Below are 22,693 nucleotides of genomic sequence, written 5' to 3' on the forward strand. Positions count from 1 at the left end.
CCTCGAACTCAGAAATCCGCCTGCCTCTGCCTCCCGAGTGCTGGGATTAAAGGCGTGCGCCACCACGCCCGGCTGGGGCTGGGTTTTCTTAACGAGTGACTTGATTCTAAGAGTTGATTGGACATGAGCCCTGTTTAAGAGCATCTTAATTCTAGAGAACGTTCACAGGATCGCTGCAGTCTGAGAAACACAGGGACAGGCTCCCACGTCGGCAATCTTAGGATCTTAGGAAGCCTCCTGTCACTTAGAAGCGAGAATTACACCATAACTGTGAGGTACACGAGGCCTCGCGCAAGAACTGATGAAAACCCACACTGCGTTCTTGCAGCATCCACAGTTGATTTGTCTGTGCAGCTTTGGCCGTGTTGCTGAAACATTTTCACTGAAGAGCAAAGACTGAGGAAACACGCCCTCCCCTCCCCCACCGATCTCCCCTCCACTAGTCTAATGTGCGTCAGTCGCATTCACAGTACTGAGCATTCACCAGTCTTTCTGCCTTCCTCAGTCCAGTCCGAAGGATTTTTATAACCCCACCCATCCCCTACCCACCCCGACTCACACCCTGTGCCATTTCACTCCTGCAGAGGTGTCCATGATCTGCAGCCCGACATCCAGACCTTGATTCATCACGTCTTTTTCCTGGCAGTTTCTAGGTTATAAATTAGTTTGTTTCTCCTCTTGTTCATTTTGTGTTCAGGTTCATTGTCTGTACGTCTTTATCCCTCCAATATGGCTTTTGAAAGCAGTCCTGATAGTTTGTATAGTATTCCTCATCGTATAGCTATCCTCATGGGAAATGTTTAGTGTATGCATCATATTTCTGAGGCCGTATGACCAGTCAACTAATGTCCACAGTGGTGTCAAAATTCTGCTCATTACTAACTTTGAACTTTTAGTTTTGTCTATGTTATGTACAGCTGTGGTAGCGGCAACTCCTGGCTTCTTCCGTCGTACCCTTTGCGAAGTTGCTCAGTGCCAACAGAAACGAGTCCCATGCTTGTGCTTTAGTAGACTAGAATACTCTCAGTAAACATAGTTGTGGTGTAGCACCTCTGCTGTTCCTTGTAGCTGTCCAAGCCAGGGGACCACTTTTTGAAAGTGGGAATTCAAAACCGCAACCAAGCATGTTTTGAGGTTACTGCTGATGAAGAGATCTGGCACTATGAATGGCTAAAGAAGTTTAATTTCATGACTTTGTTTAGAAACCAGGAAATCAAGCCTAGGTTCTTCTCACCAGTCACATGTATAAGTTACCAGAAATCATAAAAACCATGAATATTATGTGTTGGTAGAGTAGATGTGAGTTGGGCATGGTGTTGCATGCCTAGAATCCTGGCACAGAGGAGGATTACTATATATGGGAGGTTGGCCTGGTCTATTTAGGAAGACGCTGTCTCAAAAAGCCAAGAAGCGACAATACAGTGTGCTCACTCTCCATATATAAATTCCTCTTTCTTCCCTCCTGGGTTCATGCTCTGTCCTCCTATTTTTTAACATCATTAAGTCAGCTGCCTGTAGGATATTTTCTAAGATTCGATTTATTTTTACAAGTATGGATGTTTTTGCCTGGATGTTTGTGGTAACACCTCCATGAGCATTCAGTGGCTGTTGAGTCCAGAAGAGGACACTGCATCTCCTGGGAATGAAGTTAGAGATGGTTACCATCTAGGTGCTGGGAACTGAACCTTGGTGAGCCTCCTTTCTATGAGGAACTGAATTTCTGTATTTTTTTGCAGATCAAGCCCAAAGTTAAGAAGAATGAATATCAGATCCTTCCTGCTCACTGTTGAGCCAGTTGCCTTATTGCTTTAACCCATTCTGATTTCCTTTATTCCTAGCTTCTCTGGCCACTTTGTGCATTTGTGCAAATTAGCATGCTTTTCTGGAGTCTTTATTACAGTTAACTAACTGTAATAATTAGAGAGAAGTCTAATTTTTGCTTGTCATGCCCTCCGCCATCTCTCCCACACAGACACTGTGCTGTCTGGAGAGTTTATAAAATACATTACAATGTAAATCAACTGTTACTGTCAACCAGAAGCCTGATAAAACCCGCATCTTAGGCTGGAGCTGTGGCTCAGTGGGTGAAGTGCTTCCCATGAAAGCATGAAGGCTTGAATTCAGATCGCTCCCTCCCTCGTAAAAGGACAGGTGTAATAGCATGCACCTGTATCCTTGGTGCTGGGGGAGGGAACACAGATGTGCAAATAGCCAAATAGGAAGTTCAAGGTTCAGCTGGGGATTCTTGAGAGAGAGAGAGAGAGAGAGAGAGAGAGAGAGAGAGAGAGAGAGAGAGAGAGAGAGAGAATATAGGAATGGGAAAATAAGCGAGGGAGTGGGAGAGGGAGGGAGGGAGAGAGGCATTCTGATGTCAGCTCCTGGTTTACCCATGTCCATGCATAGGTTTAGACATTTGCACACATGTGTACACACCCATATATCATGCACACATAAGAATTTTTAAAAGTCACATCTTATGTACAATTAATTAAGCTCCTACAAAACCCATGGAGGTGATTCCTCTGTTGATAGCCTTTAAAAAAAAATAAAAGAACTAAGGAGCAATTAGAGAAGCCTTTTGAAAGTGCCCATGACTCTTGACATTATAGCCAGTTGAACTGTTACACTATACCTGTGTTACATGAGCTGGAGGGTCGCAGCGTTGAAGTTAAGCAATGGTGCTCAGGCCTCAAAACACTTAAGAGGTGAGAGTTATTTGTAGCCTTCCTAACCCAACATTTGCCAGTTCTTGTTGTTGTTGTTGATCAAAGCCATGACCACCCTGTAGATGACAATGGAAATTTCAAGAACAGCCTTATCCTGCATCTCAAGGCAAAAGTTCAAGTGTTTTGACCTACTTAGTTCTGAGACAGTTAAGGTGTGAAGCTGAAAGGGATTTTGAAACAGTCCATACTCAAATGTCGAGCGTTTGAGGTCAGTTCTTATCAAACCATTTGCGATGAAGGACCCACCTTCCCCCTTAAACTGTTAGTGTCATAGCCGTCACCAACCTGCAATCGGTGACTATGTCCAGTAAGGGGAACTAATGACGCAGTCAAGAATTATGACCGTGTCAGATTTCATCAGAGCTCATTCTCCGTTTCTGTATCTAATACTTCTTGTCCTCTGACCACCACTTAAATTAGTATAAACTGGAACAGCAGGTAAGAGAACAAGATCAACAGGAACACGGTAAAATGATGGGTGTGGTAAACTATGTTATATGACCAGTATTGGCAGAGCTGCATCTGTTCGGATCCCCAGCCATTTACTAAGCGCTCTGAAGATCACAGCGTTAAGCAGTGTCCACTGTGGTGTTGTTTCCTTACTCCTCAGGGAATGAACATAGTGTCTGTGTTGTTTCTCTTCCCTCAAGGCGACTGGCTTGATCACTGTACAAATGTAATATCCAAGATGCATTTATTCTGTAACGTTGGGCTGTTGGTTTCTCGGGCTTTGTACATTTATTTTATTAAGATCTGTGTATACAATGCCTCAGGCATTAGCCAAAGCAATACTATTTGAACCGTAAAACAGCCTCACCGAGGATTCATAAATACAGCTCCTCCCGCCCAGTCATTTTCATATCATGTTGATCCCTTTAGCAGCTTCCAAGTGATGTTTCCCAACTCCCATTACACCCTGAGAATTTGCTTGGATGAGTGAAATCAGTTGCGGTCCTTTCTGCCAGAACATGGTACCACACCCTTGGCAGGTAGGCAATATTGTCCTCGTATGCTTGCAAGGTTACTGAGTATTAGCGCTTCGTCCCCCTGAGAGGACCCAACCTAACCTGCTCAGTTCACAGTGACCAGTGCCATAGAAAGCTGGGGCCTCGGGGTGGGTGGGCAGGGAGGACTCTCTACACAGCATCTGGAAGTGTGCAGAAACGGTGGCAGCTCACGGCCCCTCTCAGACAGATGTGGAGCGCATCCTCGTCGCAGAGCGGGAGACCAAGGAATTGCACTTCCCTTCTCCAAAGAACAAATCACTTCGGATAGATCCCTTTAAGTTACGGCCTCTGGATCTTTTCCCAAAGAAGCCAGTACCACTGCAGTGGCCCTAAAGCTAAAAGTATCACTTGTCACTCCACCCCTCTGAGAGTCTCCAGATCTCTAAGATTAGATGAGCCCAAGAATAGTCTGACCCCACCCGGCCACTCTATCTGCAGCCGCCTGCGGAGTAAGACTCTGTTCTCCTGAAATGTGCTGTGTCCTGGCAGGCCTAGCAACCCCCATGCAGGTTTGGCTCTGCAGCAGGCCCACTCAGTAAGGCCACTGGCACAAGACCATGCTGAGGTCCACTTTTCCTTCTCTCTCTCCATGCAGTCACGTGGCCTATGGCCAGTGGTCCCCCTGGAAGACTTCCTGATTTCCTGAGTTGAGACTCCTCCCAAAGAGGAGACAAGGTGACTTTAGCCCTTTGGTTCCCATAGCACCCTGGTTATGCGATAAACAGGGCCAGTGTGGGGATTCCTACTCCATGTAGGTAACTCAGTCATCTGGCTAGCCCTGTTTTCAACTCCATACGTCCCTCCCGCCTCTATCATGTTATCTGTAATGAATCTTTGTTGAATAATGAAAGACAACCAGGCTGATAAGCCTTTCCTGAAGCATTTTCATCCTTTGGAACTGAAAAACTCTCCTCTCTTAGTCGCTCTAAAATAATCATTAGTTATTGTGCATAAACCATAGTTCTACATGGCATAGTCCTGTATTATGATTATTATCAGGGGTTTACTTTAGGGAGTTTCTGAGCTGAAAGTTTGACAGCTCAGAGAACCATTTGTTATAAACTCATTAGTGAAGAGCAGGTGTAACATTCATACATGTTAAATGAATTCTGAAAAGCAACCAACTAAGAAAAATAGCATTTCCAACCCTTTGATTTTTAAGCTATAATTGAAGGTATTCTCTCATGGAAAAAAAACAAAAAACTTTTGACCTGAAGCAAAAAAAAAAAAAAAAAAAAAAAAATACGCATCACATTTAAATACATTCAAATTCATTCCATTGTCAGGGTCCAGCCAAAGCACAATTAATTCTTGCACAACCTACCCCTGAAACTAGTTAGTCAAATAAGCACTCGGGCCCCATAGCATAAGATGTTGAAGAAAGGCATTTAAAAATTAAAGTGTACCATTGAATTGACTCCAATTGCATTAGAAGTTCTCCGAGCTCCATGGGCCTCAATTGTTTAAATAGCCACAGCGGTACTGTGTATTTGCTACACAAACGCCCAGCAGAGTACATGGGCTTTGCTCTTTCTTTTGCTTGTTTTTTTAATTGGGGGGCATTGCTGGTGAAAAACAATTCTTTGATTTGTTCTCTTGACAGTAGAGAGACAGCCTGGTTATTTCTTTCTTGATAAATTAAGCCCCATTGTCAAACATAACTACCAAGGAAAAGAAATGCATTGTGTGAATCGGAACTTTTAGACTGCTTTGCTTACATAATCCCCCGTATGTTTCCCTCAGATATTTTGCTCTAAAATATGAAAGTATGCTGTTGCCCCGCACAGTTCTTCTCTCTCTCTCTCTCTCTCTCTCTCTCTCTCTTTTTTTCCAACAAAGGTATTCTGCCATAGTCAGAAATGGCAAACGTAGCTTGAGTCTACATCTTTTCAGAAGTCCAGTTCTTCAGAGGCCCTTCCGTAGTTTCTTAAAAAAACCATTTATTGAAAGATTTGATTGGTTTGCATATGCTAAAAAGTCATTTGCATCTTGTTTAACCCCTACTGGTTTTAGAATGCTGTGTCTAAACTAGGCCGCAGATGAAACCTTCTGTGTTCTCAGCATTTATGGTGCAGAAGAGACTTAGATTCAGGAGCGAGGGGTGAAGGACTAGTGGGTCTCCGTACCAGGCATCTCAGTGCAAGGGTTTCCTTCTTGTCTCAGCTAAACGTGGCTGTGGAGATTAGGATTCTTCAGTGCATCTAGGGGAAGGCAGGAGATTCAAATTGCAGTCGCCATTGGAACGATGCCTTATTTTTATGATGATAATTTGAAAAACCTATGAGACCTTTTGCCTTCCAGTTGTCTGTGTCTGTCTATGCGTGCATATGTGACTCTAGAAGAAATAAAACTTAATCGTACTGACTATTTGGTGGCTACATTCTAAAGGGAGCCAGTAAGGGAAAGTCGGAAGCGTCTGCATTCTATCCTAAAGCTGGTTAGAATTTTCATACTATTTAATATCCAAGAATCATTTCCCCGTATTTTCTATTACACACAAAGATACAATGGATGATTTGCATTCAAAGGACAGGTTGTTTGGGCAATGGTCTTCTGACGGAGATTGATGGATATTTTCACCCAGTGAGAAGTGCTGGAGTATTGTGACTCACCGGGGGCTTCACGTCTTGCATCCCTAGAACATCAGTCCTTCAATGGGGTGGTGGCCATGGACTATTTCAGCCCTTCCTTCTCAGGCTGACCATCCTTCCTGCCACACAGAAGAGCCCACATCTTAGATGCACACAAATCCCTTTGTATACCACAGGCACTTTCATGTGTTAGGATAATATATTTGACTTTCACAATGAACTGAGTTGGGTTGCCCCCAAATAGTATGTTCAAGCTCTCTCCCCAAGGTCATAAGGGTGAGGTCCTGATCTGATAGGTTTGGTGAGGCCTTCAGCAAGAAGGCAGCCCTCTGCATGCTGGAAGAAGAGTCCTCACAAATGTGACCACTTGACCACTGGGTCTTAGACATCCTCAGGAAATTATGGTGTTTCTAAAGGGAAATGTTAAAGCTTTCCAGAGCCCTTGTTCATTTAATAAATGAAGAGAGCTGTTCATCTCTAGCTCTCGTGCCACACTGATGGAAGCCATGGTTCCATAGAAGTTGCTTGGGGTTTCCTGTGAACAATACAAGTCTCAGGGTTTGGCCCATGTAGGCGCCTGACAACAAGCTCGATAAACTAAGTTCTATCTCTCCAAGGAATTATCCTCTGACCTCTGTGCACACACACACACACACACACACACGCCAATATAATAAATAATTTTTAAAAATAAATAAAATCAGATGTTTAAAATTTCAGCAGTTTTAAATCTGAATATTTACCGGTACTGGATATTCAGATACTTAGTTTCAGCATATTTCCATAATTATTTAACATGATTTCCAGAAATATTTAAGGAAAAGGTAGTTTTCAGCACCCGGTTCTTTGGTTGTTGTTTTTTTTTTGGGGGGGGGGGTAAGGAAGGAATTTGTGATTCAAGCACAAATTCTTTTATATATAAAGTACTGGGCAGAATTTCTCTGATGTGAGGAGATGGCTCCATGAGTCTGGGCTTGCGCCGTATGAGAGCCTGAGTGCTGACCTCTGGCGTTCCTGTGGAGGCTGGATGCATAGGAGGCAGATGCAGAACTGCTAGAGTTCACTGCTGCTGAGGTAGACACAGTTCATCTTAAGGTCTTGCTAGCCAGTCAGTCTAGCCACACTGATGAGCTCCAGGCCCAGTGAGAGAGGGATGGGGGCGGGGGGTGGGGGGGAGGAAGACACCTACAATGTCAGCTGGTGGCTTCCACATGTGTGTCAGCAGGTAAGCACAACTGTGCACACGTTTATACACACGCGATTTGTAGGCCAGAGCAGTCCGTTCCTAAAGGCATCTTTGACGAATTGTCACATGACAGTCTGGACTAGATGCCTTGAACATTATGCCAGTTTGTAATCCCGTGCCAGCGTGGATCCTGTGCTGCATAGTGATGGCTCTCATGTCCTCCCTGTCCCTGTCCACCTTGCTTTTGTGAAGAATACATATTTTTAATTTTCAAGAATATATCTAAGAGAGCACGCATCTCTCCCTAAGCCCCTAATGAAGTTGGGGCCTTGCTCCAGAAAGCACGCTGGGATCGAGAAGCTCATAGATGCTCATATCCCAACGGACACTTGTATCCCAATGGAACAAATTAATAGACATATTTAAGTTCATTTGTCTTTTGAATTTTTGTGTTCTGAAATAGTTCCCATGACTGCCCCACCGAGGCCAGGTTTCCAGTCTATATCTGTCTATCACCTTACTGCTTCTCAACAGCAGCCAGGCGGGGACGGGGGTTGAGGGGTGGTGGGGGGCAATGGGGGTGGTGGTGGAGGTGGGGTTGCTCTTCTCTCTTCCCTCATTAGCATGTCTTTGTTCTCATGTGTTTCAAATTAAAAAGGTTCTTTAATGACTTTTAGAGAGTGTTGATGTTAGTTAGTTGTTAGAGAGAAAAGAATAATTTTCCAACAGTGAAATTCGGCATAATTTTCTGACAGTGAAATTCGGCATTACCACGTCATAAAGGCCTCTGCTTGTTACCTCAGTCTTCGGATTCATGGTTATATACAAGTTTCTTTCAGTTCTTTATTCTCTGGTTCTTGGGTTGGGTGGCTTCAGTCCATCTCCACAATGGATGCTTTGAGTAGTGAACTCCAGTGCATAATTTTCCGGTGAAATCACCGCAAAGGGATGAGACGACAAAAGCTGGCTTATTTTTTTTCAGGAGCTAGAAATAGTGCCATAAAATTGGCATCGGCCCATCTAGGATTCCAACATGGCTGCATCTGATAATTTCATGGTTTTGTCAATGGTAATGAGAAATTTCAAAATTGTAGCTTCCCAAATGTCCCTTATTCGTTTGTCAATATTTTTATGAAGCTTCATATTTTCATGAAGTACACGAATTATGAGTTCTTTTGAATTATCTTTTAAATGAATTATAAAAGTGATATAAAAATATTCTATATTGTGAAATAAATATATAATTATTTAATATATATTATAAAAATAAAAGTAAACATAAAAATACTGATATTTATGAAATAAAGATGGGCAACATTCCATGAACTGGCTTTGGTGACCATTGAATACTTATCATGGATCAACACTTTGAAAACCACCCTGGGTGTTACGGGTATACTATCCTATGTTCATCCAAGGACACACAGCATAGACTCAATCTTGAAGGAGGGCTGACCCAGCGTTGAAGCATGCATTAGTCAGTCATTTGAAGGTTTTCTGGTCATTGTTCACATGGCTCCTTTACTCCTGGGATGCTTACCAGAGAAAGACACAGTGTAAGTGAGTGTGGCTTCCCATGTAGTCCTCACTCTGCTGCTACTCAAACCAGCATGCACCCACAGCAAAAGCTGTCCGCAGGCTTTTCAGTTGATTGTGGTACAGTGATGCTTAGGAGCTAATGACCTTCAGTGATGATGAAAACCCCCAGCAGTCTGGCCTTTAGGAGCAACTCAGCTGTTTGCTTTTTGTCCATTACCCTTAAGAGAGAGTATTAGAAGGAATGAACAAATTAAATTAAATTTAAAAGACTCTTATGAGGGCAGTTTCTTTAAATACTGGAAATGCTATTGTTTGAAAAGAATAATTAGTTTAGAATTTATTTAGATTCGTTATAATCAAATTAGAATCATTGAAGAGACACATTGTTAGCCTGCGTGCTTTCCCATAGTGCTTTAGTAATTAAAGTCTTTTGAAAGGAATAGTTTCTCAGATTCCGCAACTTTACCAAAATGTTCACGATACATTGTAAACTATCCTATACAATATAGTTAGAGTCTGAGGTATGATAGAACTTCTCTACCCAATAGTGCCCTGAAGTAAGAGTCTAAGATTCTAATAAAAGATAGCTAAGTTAACTAAGGCTTGTAATTTAAATCTAAATGTTGAGGCAGAATCTGAATTGGAATGACTCACCTATTACAAGGTAATATCTGTTTTATTGGTTTTTATTTTTAACAACCTCTAGACTCTTTCCATGTTAATTAAGTCATGAGAGTCCCTAAGGAACATTTACCATAAATGTTTGAACATGATTTTTCCTTTGGGATAGCGAACATAAGTTTGTTTGTTTGTTTGTTTGTTTTTAAGCATTTGACATAGGATACTCTAGACTATCAGACCGTTTCAGAACTTGACGCCTTGTTGTTGGGGGGAAGTCATATCATGATTTAGCTCCTTAAACATAGGGCCTAGTTCCTGACTTCACTTTTCCGGGGAATTCTGCCCTGGCATGCGCAGGTCTGTGTCAGTCTCTGTACAGTGACTGTCCTTAGACAAATCTAATAATGTATCCAGTTGAATGGTTTTTCTCTTTGAGCCTCATGAGACACCTTTAAAGAGCCTTCTCTGAAGCCATCTTTTCTGTCTTGTTCTCTTGACTTTCCTACCATAACCTTTGTCTAAGCAACAAAGACAGCCTCAATTGCAATATCATTACAATGTGAAGAATTTATTGCTTGAGTTTTTGCCTTCTACTCAAGAGAATTTAGAATTTGAAGAACTTCAAAAATTAATGACAATACATTAACAATTCGTCCATATTCTTATTTCTCTCTGCCAAGACTTGCTGTATGACAGTGGTGTTATAGTTATCTCTCGAGTGACTGGGAATGTTCCTGGCACAGTAGAATATGATCCCTTATGAGAAGCTGAGGGTTCGCTTCTCCCTCAGCAGATTCCAGAGGAAGCACCTGTGTGAGGCGCCACCTGAAGTAGCTCAGAGGTTGGCTTTTTGTGGCACACAATCCTTCTTAGGGATTACAGTGATGTCTGCCACCAGAATGTCTTACACATAGTTTGGCTTTTTCAGACAACTATTATGATAGATTCAACATCGTGGTATTTATCACACTGTTTAGTTTTATCCTTGAAGTGTCAAAATTATAACGCTCTGGGATCTGTTAAACTTACTGCCACCGTAAGCAAGATAACAAGTAGCTGGGCCCAGTGATTTGCTTCTACAGTCCCTATAGTCCCAGCTAGTCAAGAGGCTATAACTTGAGCACAGAACTTTGAGACTGGTCTGGGCAGCACAGTGAGAGCCTATATCAAAATTTAAAGGAAGGGAGACAAATGCCAGCCAAACTGTATGTGTACAAGATTCTTAATTTCATTCTGATTTAATGTTGTCGTGAAGATCATCTTAAAGACAGGTTATTTGTGTTGTCATGCCCAAGTGTTTATCTTGGGGGTGGAGAGGAGTCCGTTGTTAAGTATGCACCTTTCTTGCAAAGGTCCTGCATTTCATTCCCAGTAGCTATGTCAGTAGGCTCTCTGCCCCCTGTAACTAGAGCTACAGGACAGTCCAACTCCTCCGGCTTCTGTGGTACCTGCACATACTTGCACATACCTGTACACACACACACACACACACACACACACTTTAATTTTAAAATACTAAACATAAGTCTTATCAAAAGAAGTAAATAAGTAGAATCTATCATGATGGGTTTGATTTTTAATGTATATGAACTAACATTTTCACTGAGTCACGTTCTATAGCCCTCGAATTTCTCTCTCTGACAGTATCTTCCCCGAACTGCACTAGATATCCATGCTAAGCCTCTGAGATAGCCATATGCATGTCAAATGGGATAACGTGGAAAAGCAAACAAGCAACAGCCTGCAGAGTCAGTGAACATATCCTGAGGCGCCTACATCACATTCTCTTTACCTAGTCCACATCTTCATGGTGCCCTGAACACCAGAGGATCTTACAGTTCCACATGAGCTATATTTCAGTTTGTTTCAAAGTAAGTGTTAAGTTGCTCACACAAAGGCTGAACAGACTCGTGAGTAACTGTGGTCAGTTAATTCGGAGAAATAGTGACTAAAATGATGTGTATGTCAGTAGGAAGAAGCCTGCCGTCTGACTAGACAGCACAGCAGCTTTCTCCTAGAGCCTCGTGTGTCTAATGGCAGTAACAGTGCTGGGGTTAGACGAGCTCACTATGTTTACCCTTCCCTGACTATGCATTCATTGTGAATGTTCACTTGACCGTTTGAATTATGAAGTCTCCTAATACCTTCTTTAAACCAGGTAGGAGACTTTACACATAAAATGATGTAGTCATGCCTATGTCTATGGCTCCTGTCTTCTCCATTCAATGCTGAGAGGTAGTCTATCTGCTCTAGTTTGTGTTTTCTAGTGTTTCTCACCAGCTTGCTAGATGTTGAAAGATTTCCCCATGCCTACCTGCTCCATGATACAAGGTCCACTCAACATATGTTCATAGAACTCGTGTGTTACCAACAGAAATGGCTTGTTATAGCCTGGAAAATACAGAGATTAAAGGATGCAGATAGTGTGCTTGTATGTACCTTTTGTCTAAATGTTTTTGTAGCAGGTACAATTAAAAATCAAGCAGTATGGACAAATAGGGAAGATCAATTTGGGAAGAAGATTCTACCTCTGATCGAATTAAACTTTGAAATGATGGGCAGTAGAAACCAATGGCTCTAAATCTTGTGACTTTTCCTGGCAGTGTAGCAAGCTGTTATGCAGCCAGTCTGGGAAAGAGGTTGCTGCTCCCAAAGGCCCCAGCATCCTTATGCATCAGGCTCCACAAAAGCAGAGACAAACACAGAGCCATCTTTCCACCTGGATCCTTGTCTTTATTCTTCTCCAGTCTCCTCATCTGGGCATAGTGCGTTTTATCTGCAGTCTGAGGTTTGTGTACTGTATTCCTCTCAGCCTGTCCCTTAAGGAGGAGGGGAGGAATGATCATGACCAGTCAGCATGGCTGACTGTCCCCCTAGGTGTGCTTAGTGCTCCGGACCACAGGGAGATTGATTGTGTGCTCTTCCCATTCAGTCCCGCAGCTGTTACCATGCCTGTTGTTTGAATGTTCTTTCGATATGAGGGATGGGATATTTTTTTTACCTCCCACTATACATACCATTTGAAAATGTTAAACTCTAGATTTTTGTCTATAGTGAAAATGCTAATCTGTGAAAATGCCAAATTCGAGAGCTAGCCGAGGAGGAGTTTGAATATTCCTCAAAGAAAATAGTTCTGCTCTGGCTTTATCTCCTCTGCCAACCCAAGTGGAATCGGGAGACAACACCTGGGACGGTGGGGCCCCACCCAGTCCCCGAGATCCATCTTGGCATTCCTGTTCAAGTTGTTCAGAAGTCTGGAATGTTAGAATAACCGGCGAGCAGCATTAAAATCAAGATGAGTTGTGTATATACAGGCACTGCTACATTCCCACCTGGCTGATACACATACGTCCAACTGTAAAGTTTCTTGTTCCTGCTAGTTTGAGCCACCTTCATGTCTCTTGGCGTTTCTTTTAATCAGGGGGGACTAGGAGTAGGAAAACATGTCTTTGGGGTTGAAATGATGTCAGTAATTGGCAATAGGAGAAAGGAAACTTAATCTGAGAGGATCACAGAGGCATTGGTCTTCTCCTTTGATAGGGTAGTGTCATCAAGCCATTTCCACTGGCTTTTCCCAGGGGGTTAGACTGTCTCCTGCCCTGTGCTTTCATGTGAAAGCATTTTTTTTTTTTCCCAAGCAACTTCTGAAGGGAAATGTTAAAAACGTTTACTTGAGATCTGTATTTTGGTACCTCCGGCAGCATGGGAGTTCGTTTCAAACCCCTGAGTCCTCTTGTGTATGGGGTGAGAAATTCAAAATTACCCCTTATTTATACAGCCTTTGGCAGTTTGGGCACTGTGTTTTGTCACCTGTTTGCTGTCTCAGGGAAGAGCTGGAAAGTTTATGAAGAAATAGAAAATATGACTTTGAGCCCTTGACATTTTAAAATAAATGTACATATTGTTAGTGACAGACTGCTAAACTTGGCTTTAGACACTTAGCTATGTTTCTTGCCAAAAGTAATCCAGATGTGCATAATTTATCCGGCTGCCATATGTGCACTGACATGCCTTTCTATAATCAACTGTCTGTTCAGTGTGGTTACAGTTAAATGTTCTTTTTTATCAACAGTCTTTTGAAATAGTGCGGGCTTGATCACTTGCTTCAAAGTTAACAACTTTTCAGAGGCAAAGCACGTCGAGTTTGCCTTTAAACCCTAGTGACCAGACATGTTGAGTTTCTAGAAAACACACTGACGTCTAAATCCCCCAGGCCGCTGAATGTCAAGGGGAAGCTGGAGGTCGCCACCTTCCCCAGGATCCCATTTGGACGATGTTCTTTTAGAGCATAGAGTAGGATATGTGTCGTCTACCCGAAGTATTATCATTGGAATTAAGTTTCTAACCACTCGTTTGCTCTGAGAAGCAATAGGGACAGGCAGTGTTAATATGGATCAAGTAAATACGTGCCAACAGGACAGTTTTACTCTTCTCACACTTTCTGTGCCGTGTTGAGAGTGTGCTTGTGTCCTTCCGGTGAGATATGGCGCTATGCTGACTGCCAGGCGTTATCTTTTGTGTTGAGAAGGCACTTCTTTTCCTAGAGAAAATTTCAGCAAGTATATGTCTTGTTATTTCTGTGTCGCCAGTTTTAAAATTAACATTTAAATATCTGGGAGAAATTTCTGGCTCCTGAGGGTGACACCGCATTAACAACTATCCTATGCTTGGGAGGAAGTTACCTTGAAACCCTGTCCTTGTTTTTTTTTTGTTTTTTTTTTTTGTTTTTTTTTTTTAATACACGATGACACCGAGCCACCATTATGTCTAGACAGCGTGTTTGCCAACGGTGTGTCCTTGCTTGTGTTTATCCACAGCTGCAATTAAGTTTTTCCCACTGTCCCCATCTGTGCAGGCTAGCTGTGCAGCGACCTTGGCCAGTTCAAAAATCTGTTCAGCCAAGCCCATGTGTAGAAAAAGCCCCAAAGACAGATGGTGGGACCGATGATGGGGAACTGTTTGTTAGTGAGACTCTGGCTGATGGTATCCAACCTGTCCATTCTACAGTGTGATTTTTGAAGACATGTCTGGAAACTCACTTCTGAGAACATAAAAACTAGCTCAGTGTTCTGGTAGAGGCCCAGAGGGTAGGAACAGTCCCATGGTGAGTTTGGGACGGTTAGGGGAGGAGGGCCTGCGTGTGGAGTATCTGTGGTTAGCGATTGCTCGAGCTCATAGGATTTTCTACTCAGTGACCGCTTTCTTTCTCCTGCTTTCTCTAGAGAAACGTCTGGCCCTTCCTGCACCAGGAAAGCGCAGAGCCTTGTTAGGCTTCCTGTTTGAGTGTAGCAGCTTGGATCTGCATTTTAAAAGTTAAAGACGAGTTTAAATTTGAAGGAAAAAAAAAAGAGAGAGAAAGAGAGAGCAAGTCCGATGTTGCATGGACTGTAACTGGTAATTCCTCCCTTGTGTTTAATTGTAACTTTGAAATCTTTTGTGAACAGCTTACAGCTTCTTGCAAATTGAAGGAAGATGCTCAAATTGACACCAGTCTTCTTTCTGATTAAAAATGTATTTCTTTCCATATCTAAAAATGTAGCCTGTGATAGACGGGGACAACCAACCACTCCCACAGGAGGACAGTAACGAGTATAGTTCCATGGCCCTCACTGCCTTCTTAGCCTATATGACTGTAGCTCAATGCTTCTGAAGTAACGAAAATGCTCTAAACCACAGACTCATCCGGATGTAACCAATGTTGCACATTTTCTTACTTTTAGTAATTTTTGATTTGTTGTTTTATCTTCAAGAGAAACCTCTGTGATTCTTTAAAATAAAAAAATCATGTTAGTCTGGCCTTGTGAAGGAACATACATTGGGTTAGGTACTGTTTGGCTGCCTTTCCTGACTCTCGGCATTACACTGATAACTTGGTGAGACGTGCATCACTACTGACTCGCTGCGCGGCTGGCAGAGGTGTCCCACTAAGCAGTGACAGAGCTGAGAGAAAACAAAACACCTCAACACAGAGCTCACAACTCTCTCTCTAACCCACTCTGCCATTCGCTTTCTAATAATTCTAATCTCGTCATGTCACGCAGAGATGCTATCCAGGGTCTCATTACAGTAGATGACACAATGTCATAATCCTGGGAGCATTTCACTGTATTCTCTTTGGGAAATTAGAATAGATTTACTATAGATATTACCTGATGAGTAGAGTCCCTGCCCTAGTCTAACCATTACAGGATCCGTATCAACTGGCTTCCTGGTTAAAGCAAGCGCCCCTTCCATTAGCACAGTACTATATAGCCATTCATTCTCACGGCCACTTCGCAGAGGTCTGGAAGCAGACAGAAGGTCGTCCCTCCCCTGAAGAAGTTCCATCTTGCATAGCCCAAATGGCCCTGGCTGGTTTTCCTGAATTGTTAGATGGATTCCCTCTCAATGAGTGCTTTTAGGCATGCCAAGTCGTCCCGGTCGGGTTCTTACATTACATGTTCTGTTTCTCACTGATTACGGACATCTTAACTCTCTTGCATGTAACTACACATGTTTAAGTGTTGTTGTGCCTCCATGTTTTTTCATATTCCACCTCCACTCCCATTTCTCTCTCACATTTGATAAAACAGAAAGAATATGGCATCGTCTCCCTGGGCTCAGGACCTGGCTCTAACACTTAGGGTGGGTGCAGGAATGTGGGCATGCATGTTGGAGGGTTGCCCAGGTATGAGCGCAGAGCACAGAGATGGACTTTTAAGTGTCTTCCTCTTTTCATCCCTGCCTTACTTTGAAGGGGAGAGGAGAAATCTCTCACGGAATATGAAACTTGCTGTTTTAGCCATGCTGGCCAGCAAGCCCTAGTGTCCTCCTGTCACCACATCCCCAATGCCGGCACTGCCACCACAGCCTATACTCCCCCATGTCCTGCTTCAACAGGTATGCTGGGGATCCAAGTTCAGATCCTCGTGCTTGTCTAGCACCCGGGCCACTGAGTCCTTCTCCAACCCCTGTATTGACTGCTTGCCTATAGATGAGGTCTCTGAACCACCCTTTCTTCACCGGCTAGCTGCATATGCATGTCCCAAATATGGGACATGCAAGAAAGCGGATCAGCTGGTGAGTTTGAGCGAGTGAGTGAACATCTATTGGACTGACACTGAAGAAAGCTGGGCTAACTAAGGCTTCTTGTCCGGAGGAGCAGCAGGAGTGTGGGAAGCCCATGGTGAAATTCTCTAAGTGTCCACTCAGTCACTCAGCATGCACCCTCTTACCAGGCAGTGTGCTGCTGGCTGCATATAACAAAGGCCGGTTGGCGCTCCATGGAGAAAGCTGACTTGTTGGTCGCTCTGTATATTCTCCACAAGCCCTTGAGTTTTCTTTATTTCCATAATGGACAGCACAGGCTTTTGCTACAGAGTGACCAGACCTCATTGCCCTATAAGGAATTTCCTTTACATAGGTATGTCTTGCAGAAATTTAATTTTTATTCTAAAATGCCTCCTTTAAATGGCATGGAATGAACGAAAGGAAGCAAGCGTATAAACATCTTTGCGGAAACCCTGCCGCCCGCGCCTGCGAAGCACGGCATGGGAGCTGCCCTGGTGAGGTGCACTCAGGTCGGGTGTTAATGCACGTGGTTCAGCCTCACAGAATGAGCAGCCCTCACACAGACTTGTCAGAATCTAGAGCTTTATGACCATGTTTCTCTTCACTATGATGTAATTACTGAAGTAATTTGCTAAGAAAAAAAAATTTTTTTTTTCCTAAAGTGCAGTGCAAATAGCAGCATATCTTGTCAGCCTGGGTAATAATAACATCCCAGAAGCACAGCTTCCTCAGAGGAGAGAGACAGATATTGTGATGTTTAGCAAACGCTGTCCCAGCAGTGAAGGATGTGCCAGTTTTCTGTCCAGTGTCAAGTCACCCCATCAGCAAGGAGAAGAGCAAATTGGGTCAAGTCCTCATCCTTCATCCTTCATCCTTCATCCTCCCTCATCCACATGTCCTTCTTTTTTTTTAAAGAAAAATGCATTCTGTTATTAAATGTGCATCGGTGTTTTGTCTGCAGTCACATCTCTGTGAGGGTGTTGGATTCCCCTGGAGCTGTATTTATGGACAGTTGTGAGGTGCTAAGTGGGTGCTAGAAGTTCAACCCAGGTCCCCATCCTCTAAAAGAATGGTGTGCCTAACCACTGAGCCATCTCTCCAGTCCCCATACGCCTTTTTAAGGTAGAGTTTGCAGTGCACCTAATATTCAGAAGGAACTTGTTATCCTAGTAGGCCTTCCTTCATCACCCTGATCTGATCCTTGGGTGTAAGAAGTCTATGTGAGGATGTTAGAGATGCTAGGAAATCCTTGTGCTTTAAAGACTTAAAACTTACCTTGCAGTTGGGTAGACTCAAGTTAAATGAATTAAGGCCAGTCTTAGAAAGACAGTTGTTTTATGTTTTCTCTCCATTAATTAGTTTTTCTGTCCTCTATTCTTTGCACTCTAAGATGATATGTCCTAAAAATCTGCAGAGTACAAAGCCATCAACTTTACAATATGTATCGCTAAGTCGTAATGAGTATAACTTACCCTTCTCAGTCTTGACACTATTGACATTTTGAAGCCAAAAATTCTGCTTGTGGCAATGTCTTGTGTATTACAGGAAGTGCTTCTAAGCATCACCTGCTGGGGTCATCCAGGTGCCGTCAGCACCCCCTAAATTGCAGTAATCAATAGTGTGTCCCCATGGTAGCAAATGTTCCCTTAGGGTCAAATCTGCACCTCCTCCAATATGAGATTTACCAGAAAGAAAAGTCCCCTGCTTCATGGCAAGGAGCTTATTTTACAAGTATATGCGGAAAACTATAATCTGAATTTGTAGTCTTCTAGACGTGTTCTATTAACGAAGTATCAAAATCAGCATGTTTAGTGTCTTGCTGAATTGTTTACAAGTGGCATTTTAAGTGACACCTTTAGGCGTATACATCTTTCATTGGGATCTTCACATTTTATTGACGGATTTGTTTGACAAGAGGGGGTGCATGCCTGTGCACAGGCCCCACGGCGCACATCTGACCAGAGGACAATCTGCAGGAGTTGGTTCTCTACTTCTACCACGTGGGTCCCAGGGATCTAACTTAGTTCATCAGACTTAGCCTTTAGCAGCAGGTACCTTTACCCACTGAGCCATCCTGCTGGCCCCTTAGTTCGATATTTTTTTCTTTTAGTATATATTATGTTTTATAATATATAATATATTTTAGTATCTATTCTGGGCCGACTAAATTGTCTTTGTACCTTTTCTGTTAGCAGATAGAAGCCTAGGCTTTTGCAAGACTCGATAAAACATACACTGCCCAAGTACCCTTTAAGGAAGTGCCAGGTCTCCTTGGCTCACAGAGAGCTGAGCCTCCTTTACCTCCTGGGCCTTGAGTGCTGTCATCGTCACCTCAGTACAGGAGAAACCATTCAAGCTTTGGATTCATGCAGACATGGACTTGTTCCTATCACAGGCAGCTTTTGAAGTCAGGTCAACACATACACCAAAAGCACGCTCACGCCTATCAAAAGGCGGAGGTGTAGCCTGTGAGCCTTGCTGTGATGCTGGAAGTCATGCATGCAGAGCATCCAGCAGAGAATGCGTCTCACTAATGCTGGCTCCTAGAAACAGTAAACTCTGACTCATATTCCTTGTTCGTCTTACCCAGAGCTGTCCAAATATTATGCAGGCACCCAAACGGGAGCCATCCTGTTCATTTAAATTTTCTAATAATCACATGAAAATAAGAAGCAGAAGTGAAACTCGTTTAATCATTTATTATTTAAATAACTCGTTAATTGTACTTTAACTTGGCATTTATAAATCCTGTAACATTGACATTAACATAGTTAGAAACTGCTGTCTCTGCTCTTTCTCTCTGTTTAAGGCTCTGAGACGCTCTCTGATGCTTTTTAAGTGCTCAGAAGTTGGATCTAACTAGTGGCTGGAGGGTGACCAGCATGGCTTTAGGCCATACATGAAAGATACCAGGTGAACATACACTCTCGTGGCAAAAAAACCCACAACAGAACATAATAGAAATAGCTCCCTTTATGATAAACCAATGGTGATTGTCTTCAGTTTTCTTCTTGTTTACAGCAATAGGGGAAAACTGCCCACATCGGCCCTGGTAAATCAGCCAGACTAGTATATGATCGTCACATAGTATGTCTGCATTTGTGAGTCAGAAGGCTACCTCTGAATTTCTTCTGACAGAACTCGAGAAAAAGAAATGTATTATACAAGCCTGACTCATTCCGCAGAGTGGGCAAGATAAATGGTGGGAAAACCCAAACCGGCTTCTCTGTGACCCTCCGAGATTCCGCTGGTGCCCTAAGAAAAATGTTAAAAATGGTGCGGTCAGAACAGGAATGTCCCAGCCCAGAGGAGTGCAGTGGAGGGAGAAATGCTAATTTAAAAAGAAGCTTGTTAGCATCATAGCCACCTCTAATGGCCATATAAATATTAATAAAGCTTTAAACACCTCCCAGATTAGCTTTATTTTTAAATCAAAAGTGCAAGACAGGGAAGTGGTAATTTGTGTTAGTCCAGCAGATATAAAATTAATTGAGATAAAAACAAGAAGTAGCAGGCAAGCCCTTTGGGTGAAGAAAATAATGAGTTGTTCTAACTCGTTTCGACAGTCGCAAGAGAAACATCAGGAGACGTGAGTTCACGGTACCAAGTTCGGAGTCTGTCATTACACATCAGCGCCCCTCCACACCAGAATCGGGAGAAAAAGCAGTTCTGTCCAGGACTGGCTCCTCTCTGGCCCGATTATACCCAGTGAGGAAGCTGCATCCCTTCCCAGTCGGTGACCTCTCAGCCTCCTGGGGCAGGACTGCTGCTTGATGCTCCAGAGGGAGGGTCTAGTGAACACAGGAACCTCATTGTGTTCTCCAGGTCTGCCGTGCATTTCCCAACGGTTTGGCAACGCTGTGGAAACCAACTACAAAATCCTCCTATTTCCTAGGGAATGTCTGTCAAGCCACAGAAACGCCAACCTCTCCCTGCCCCTTGAAGATGGTGCCAGTTGCACTCATTGACACACTGCACCCTAGGAATCCCCGACAATGAACCATGTTTATTATCAGCATGTTTATGATAATTATTATTAGCTTTTAGCTTAGTGTATTATTTTTTCTATTATTATTACTCCTAGGATCTAAGACTTTGTGTGTGGGGAATTTCCTTTTGCAGTTATGCAGAATGCTTCCACTGTTACCGAGGAGCACGAAGGAGAGAGGGTTGCCCAACTAGACTTCTACAAGGCAAGGCAAGGTACTTGAGAGAAACTAGTTCAGGGAGCTGATTCCCGAGGTGCTGAGCCTCACCTTCTCCGGCCTCTGCTCCTCTGGCCTCTGGGTTCCCTTCCCGCTGTTTCTGTTCATGATATCCCGGGAAAGGAAGGTATACTTTCCCATTCTCATTTCTGAAGCCAGCTCCTTTCCTCTGTTAACTCCCCTTATTTTGTATTAATTTTCTTGTTCAATTATTTTTTTCCTGATCTAGAACCTGACTGAAGGTACCAGTTGTAAAACCTGATAGTCACTCTCATCCAAGTCCCAAATGCTGTGGCTTTAGCCTTCATTTGTTTGATGAAATAGCTTGAAAAGCAATGTTGTTACTTCTTTTGTTATTTGAGTTGAAGTAAGGACAAGCCCTAAGTTGCCATAACCCCAAGAAAATTGTTCTAAATTCTGTACCATACACACTGTGGGGAGACTTGTGACTCAATACAAGAAGCCAAATAACTGGCATAGACCCTTTAAGAAAGGACACAGTGAGGCAGTTTATTTCCAGTATTTTATGAGATGGATTATATTCACATGACGTCCATTTTTTAATAGCTCTTCTGTCCCATTCTTGTCATAAAAGTAACCATTACCAAAACTTGTATGAGTTTCCAGACCATCCTATGTCCTTTCTTGCATTCTACAGCTATAGTATAGTATATTCACGGGATCTTGCTTTCTGTGTCCGTACTTCATCATAAATGTTGAAGTATCAGTACCTCCCTGTCTTCTAACCAAAAGATGAAGTGAACATGCCATCATTTCCATAGCTGGTTAAAATGCCATCCAAAAAATTGACAGTCAGGAATTATGCCCTATGTTGAATATGAAATTTGAAAATCACCTACGCACCAGGCCGTGGCAGTGCATGCTCTTAATCCCAGCCCTTGGGAGGCAGAGGCAGAGGCAGAGGCAGAGGCAGGCAGATCTCTGTGAGGTCTATGATGGCCAGGGCTGCATGGAGAGACCCTGTCTCCAAAATAAATAAGTAAGTAAATAAATAAATAAATCCTGTCTCCACAATTAATTAATTAAAATAAAGCCCTGAAACCTATCACAAGGTATTTCTGTAGGAATTGCAGCGTTCCCTTTAAACCACTGCCCAGCCCTCTGCTGACCATGTTGCCACATTTCAATAGTTGCTGGCCTTACTGAGCTTTGTTTTTAACGGCAAATGGTGCATAGGTTTCTAGGAACTCCAGAGAAGATGTCTGTCTCCGTGGGGTCTGCTCCAGGAGAGTCATACAGGGCAGACTGAGGTCCATAGAGAGACAGATGGGGAAGGACATGACCGTCACCTGCCCTGGTTCTCCCTCTAGAGTCCTTGTTATTTCTCTTAGTGTGTGTAAGATCCACTCCTACTTCCGACTGACGCTAACTTTCCACTTCTGAAATTCGGGAGCCTTTAAAAAGTGGTTCTCTTGTCTTTGGGATAGTCAAGCTCTTCATTTCTTTTTATCAAAACAAACAAACAAACAAAGAAACAAAAAACCTCTGTCCTGTCTGTTGGTTCCGATGAGATTGCATCATCATGTAGTCTGTGTGTGTTAATACATGTCTGGAGGCATCTCTCTGTGTGTTTGTTCACTGCTCTTCCCGTCAGTGTGGCACCAGTTCTGTCTTAGACCTTGGTCTCGGTATCTATGGCCCTATATGCCAAGGGGATTCCTAGTGAGGAAATATAGCCATGTGTCCAGGGATATCCCGCTGATAAGAAGCAGGAACTAGGACTCAGGATCAAGTGCATTGTGCTGTG

The 22,693-nt window shown here is 43.0% G+C and overlaps 1 protein-coding gene across 3 annotated transcripts in view; it reads left to right on the top strand.

Annotated features, from left to right (window-relative positions):
* The window catches only part of Arl15 (ADP ribosylation factor like GTPase 15), a 361,821-nt gene that overhangs the window by 198,709 nt on the left and 140,419 nt on the right, over nt 1-22,693 (top strand). Inside the window, exon 5 of one of the 3 annotated variants that reach the window (XM_029468256.1) lies at nt 14,893-15,718. The exons of the other annotated variants lie outside the window; for them this stretch is intronic. Within the exon in view, the coding sequence (XP_029324116.1) occupies nt 14,893-14,940 (48 nt within the window). The 3' untranslated portion in view covers nt 14,941-15,718. Of the gene's footprint in view, nt 1-14,892; nt 15,719-22,693 lie in introns of those variants that run through there. 3 annotated transcript variants of the gene reach the window in all.

Source organism: Mus caroli, chromosome 13 (genome assembly GCF_900094665.2).
Source record: "Mus caroli chromosome 13, CAROLI_EIJ_v1.1, whole genome shotgun sequence".
NCBI lineage: Eukaryota > Metazoa > Chordata > Mammalia > Rodentia > Muridae > Mus > Mus caroli.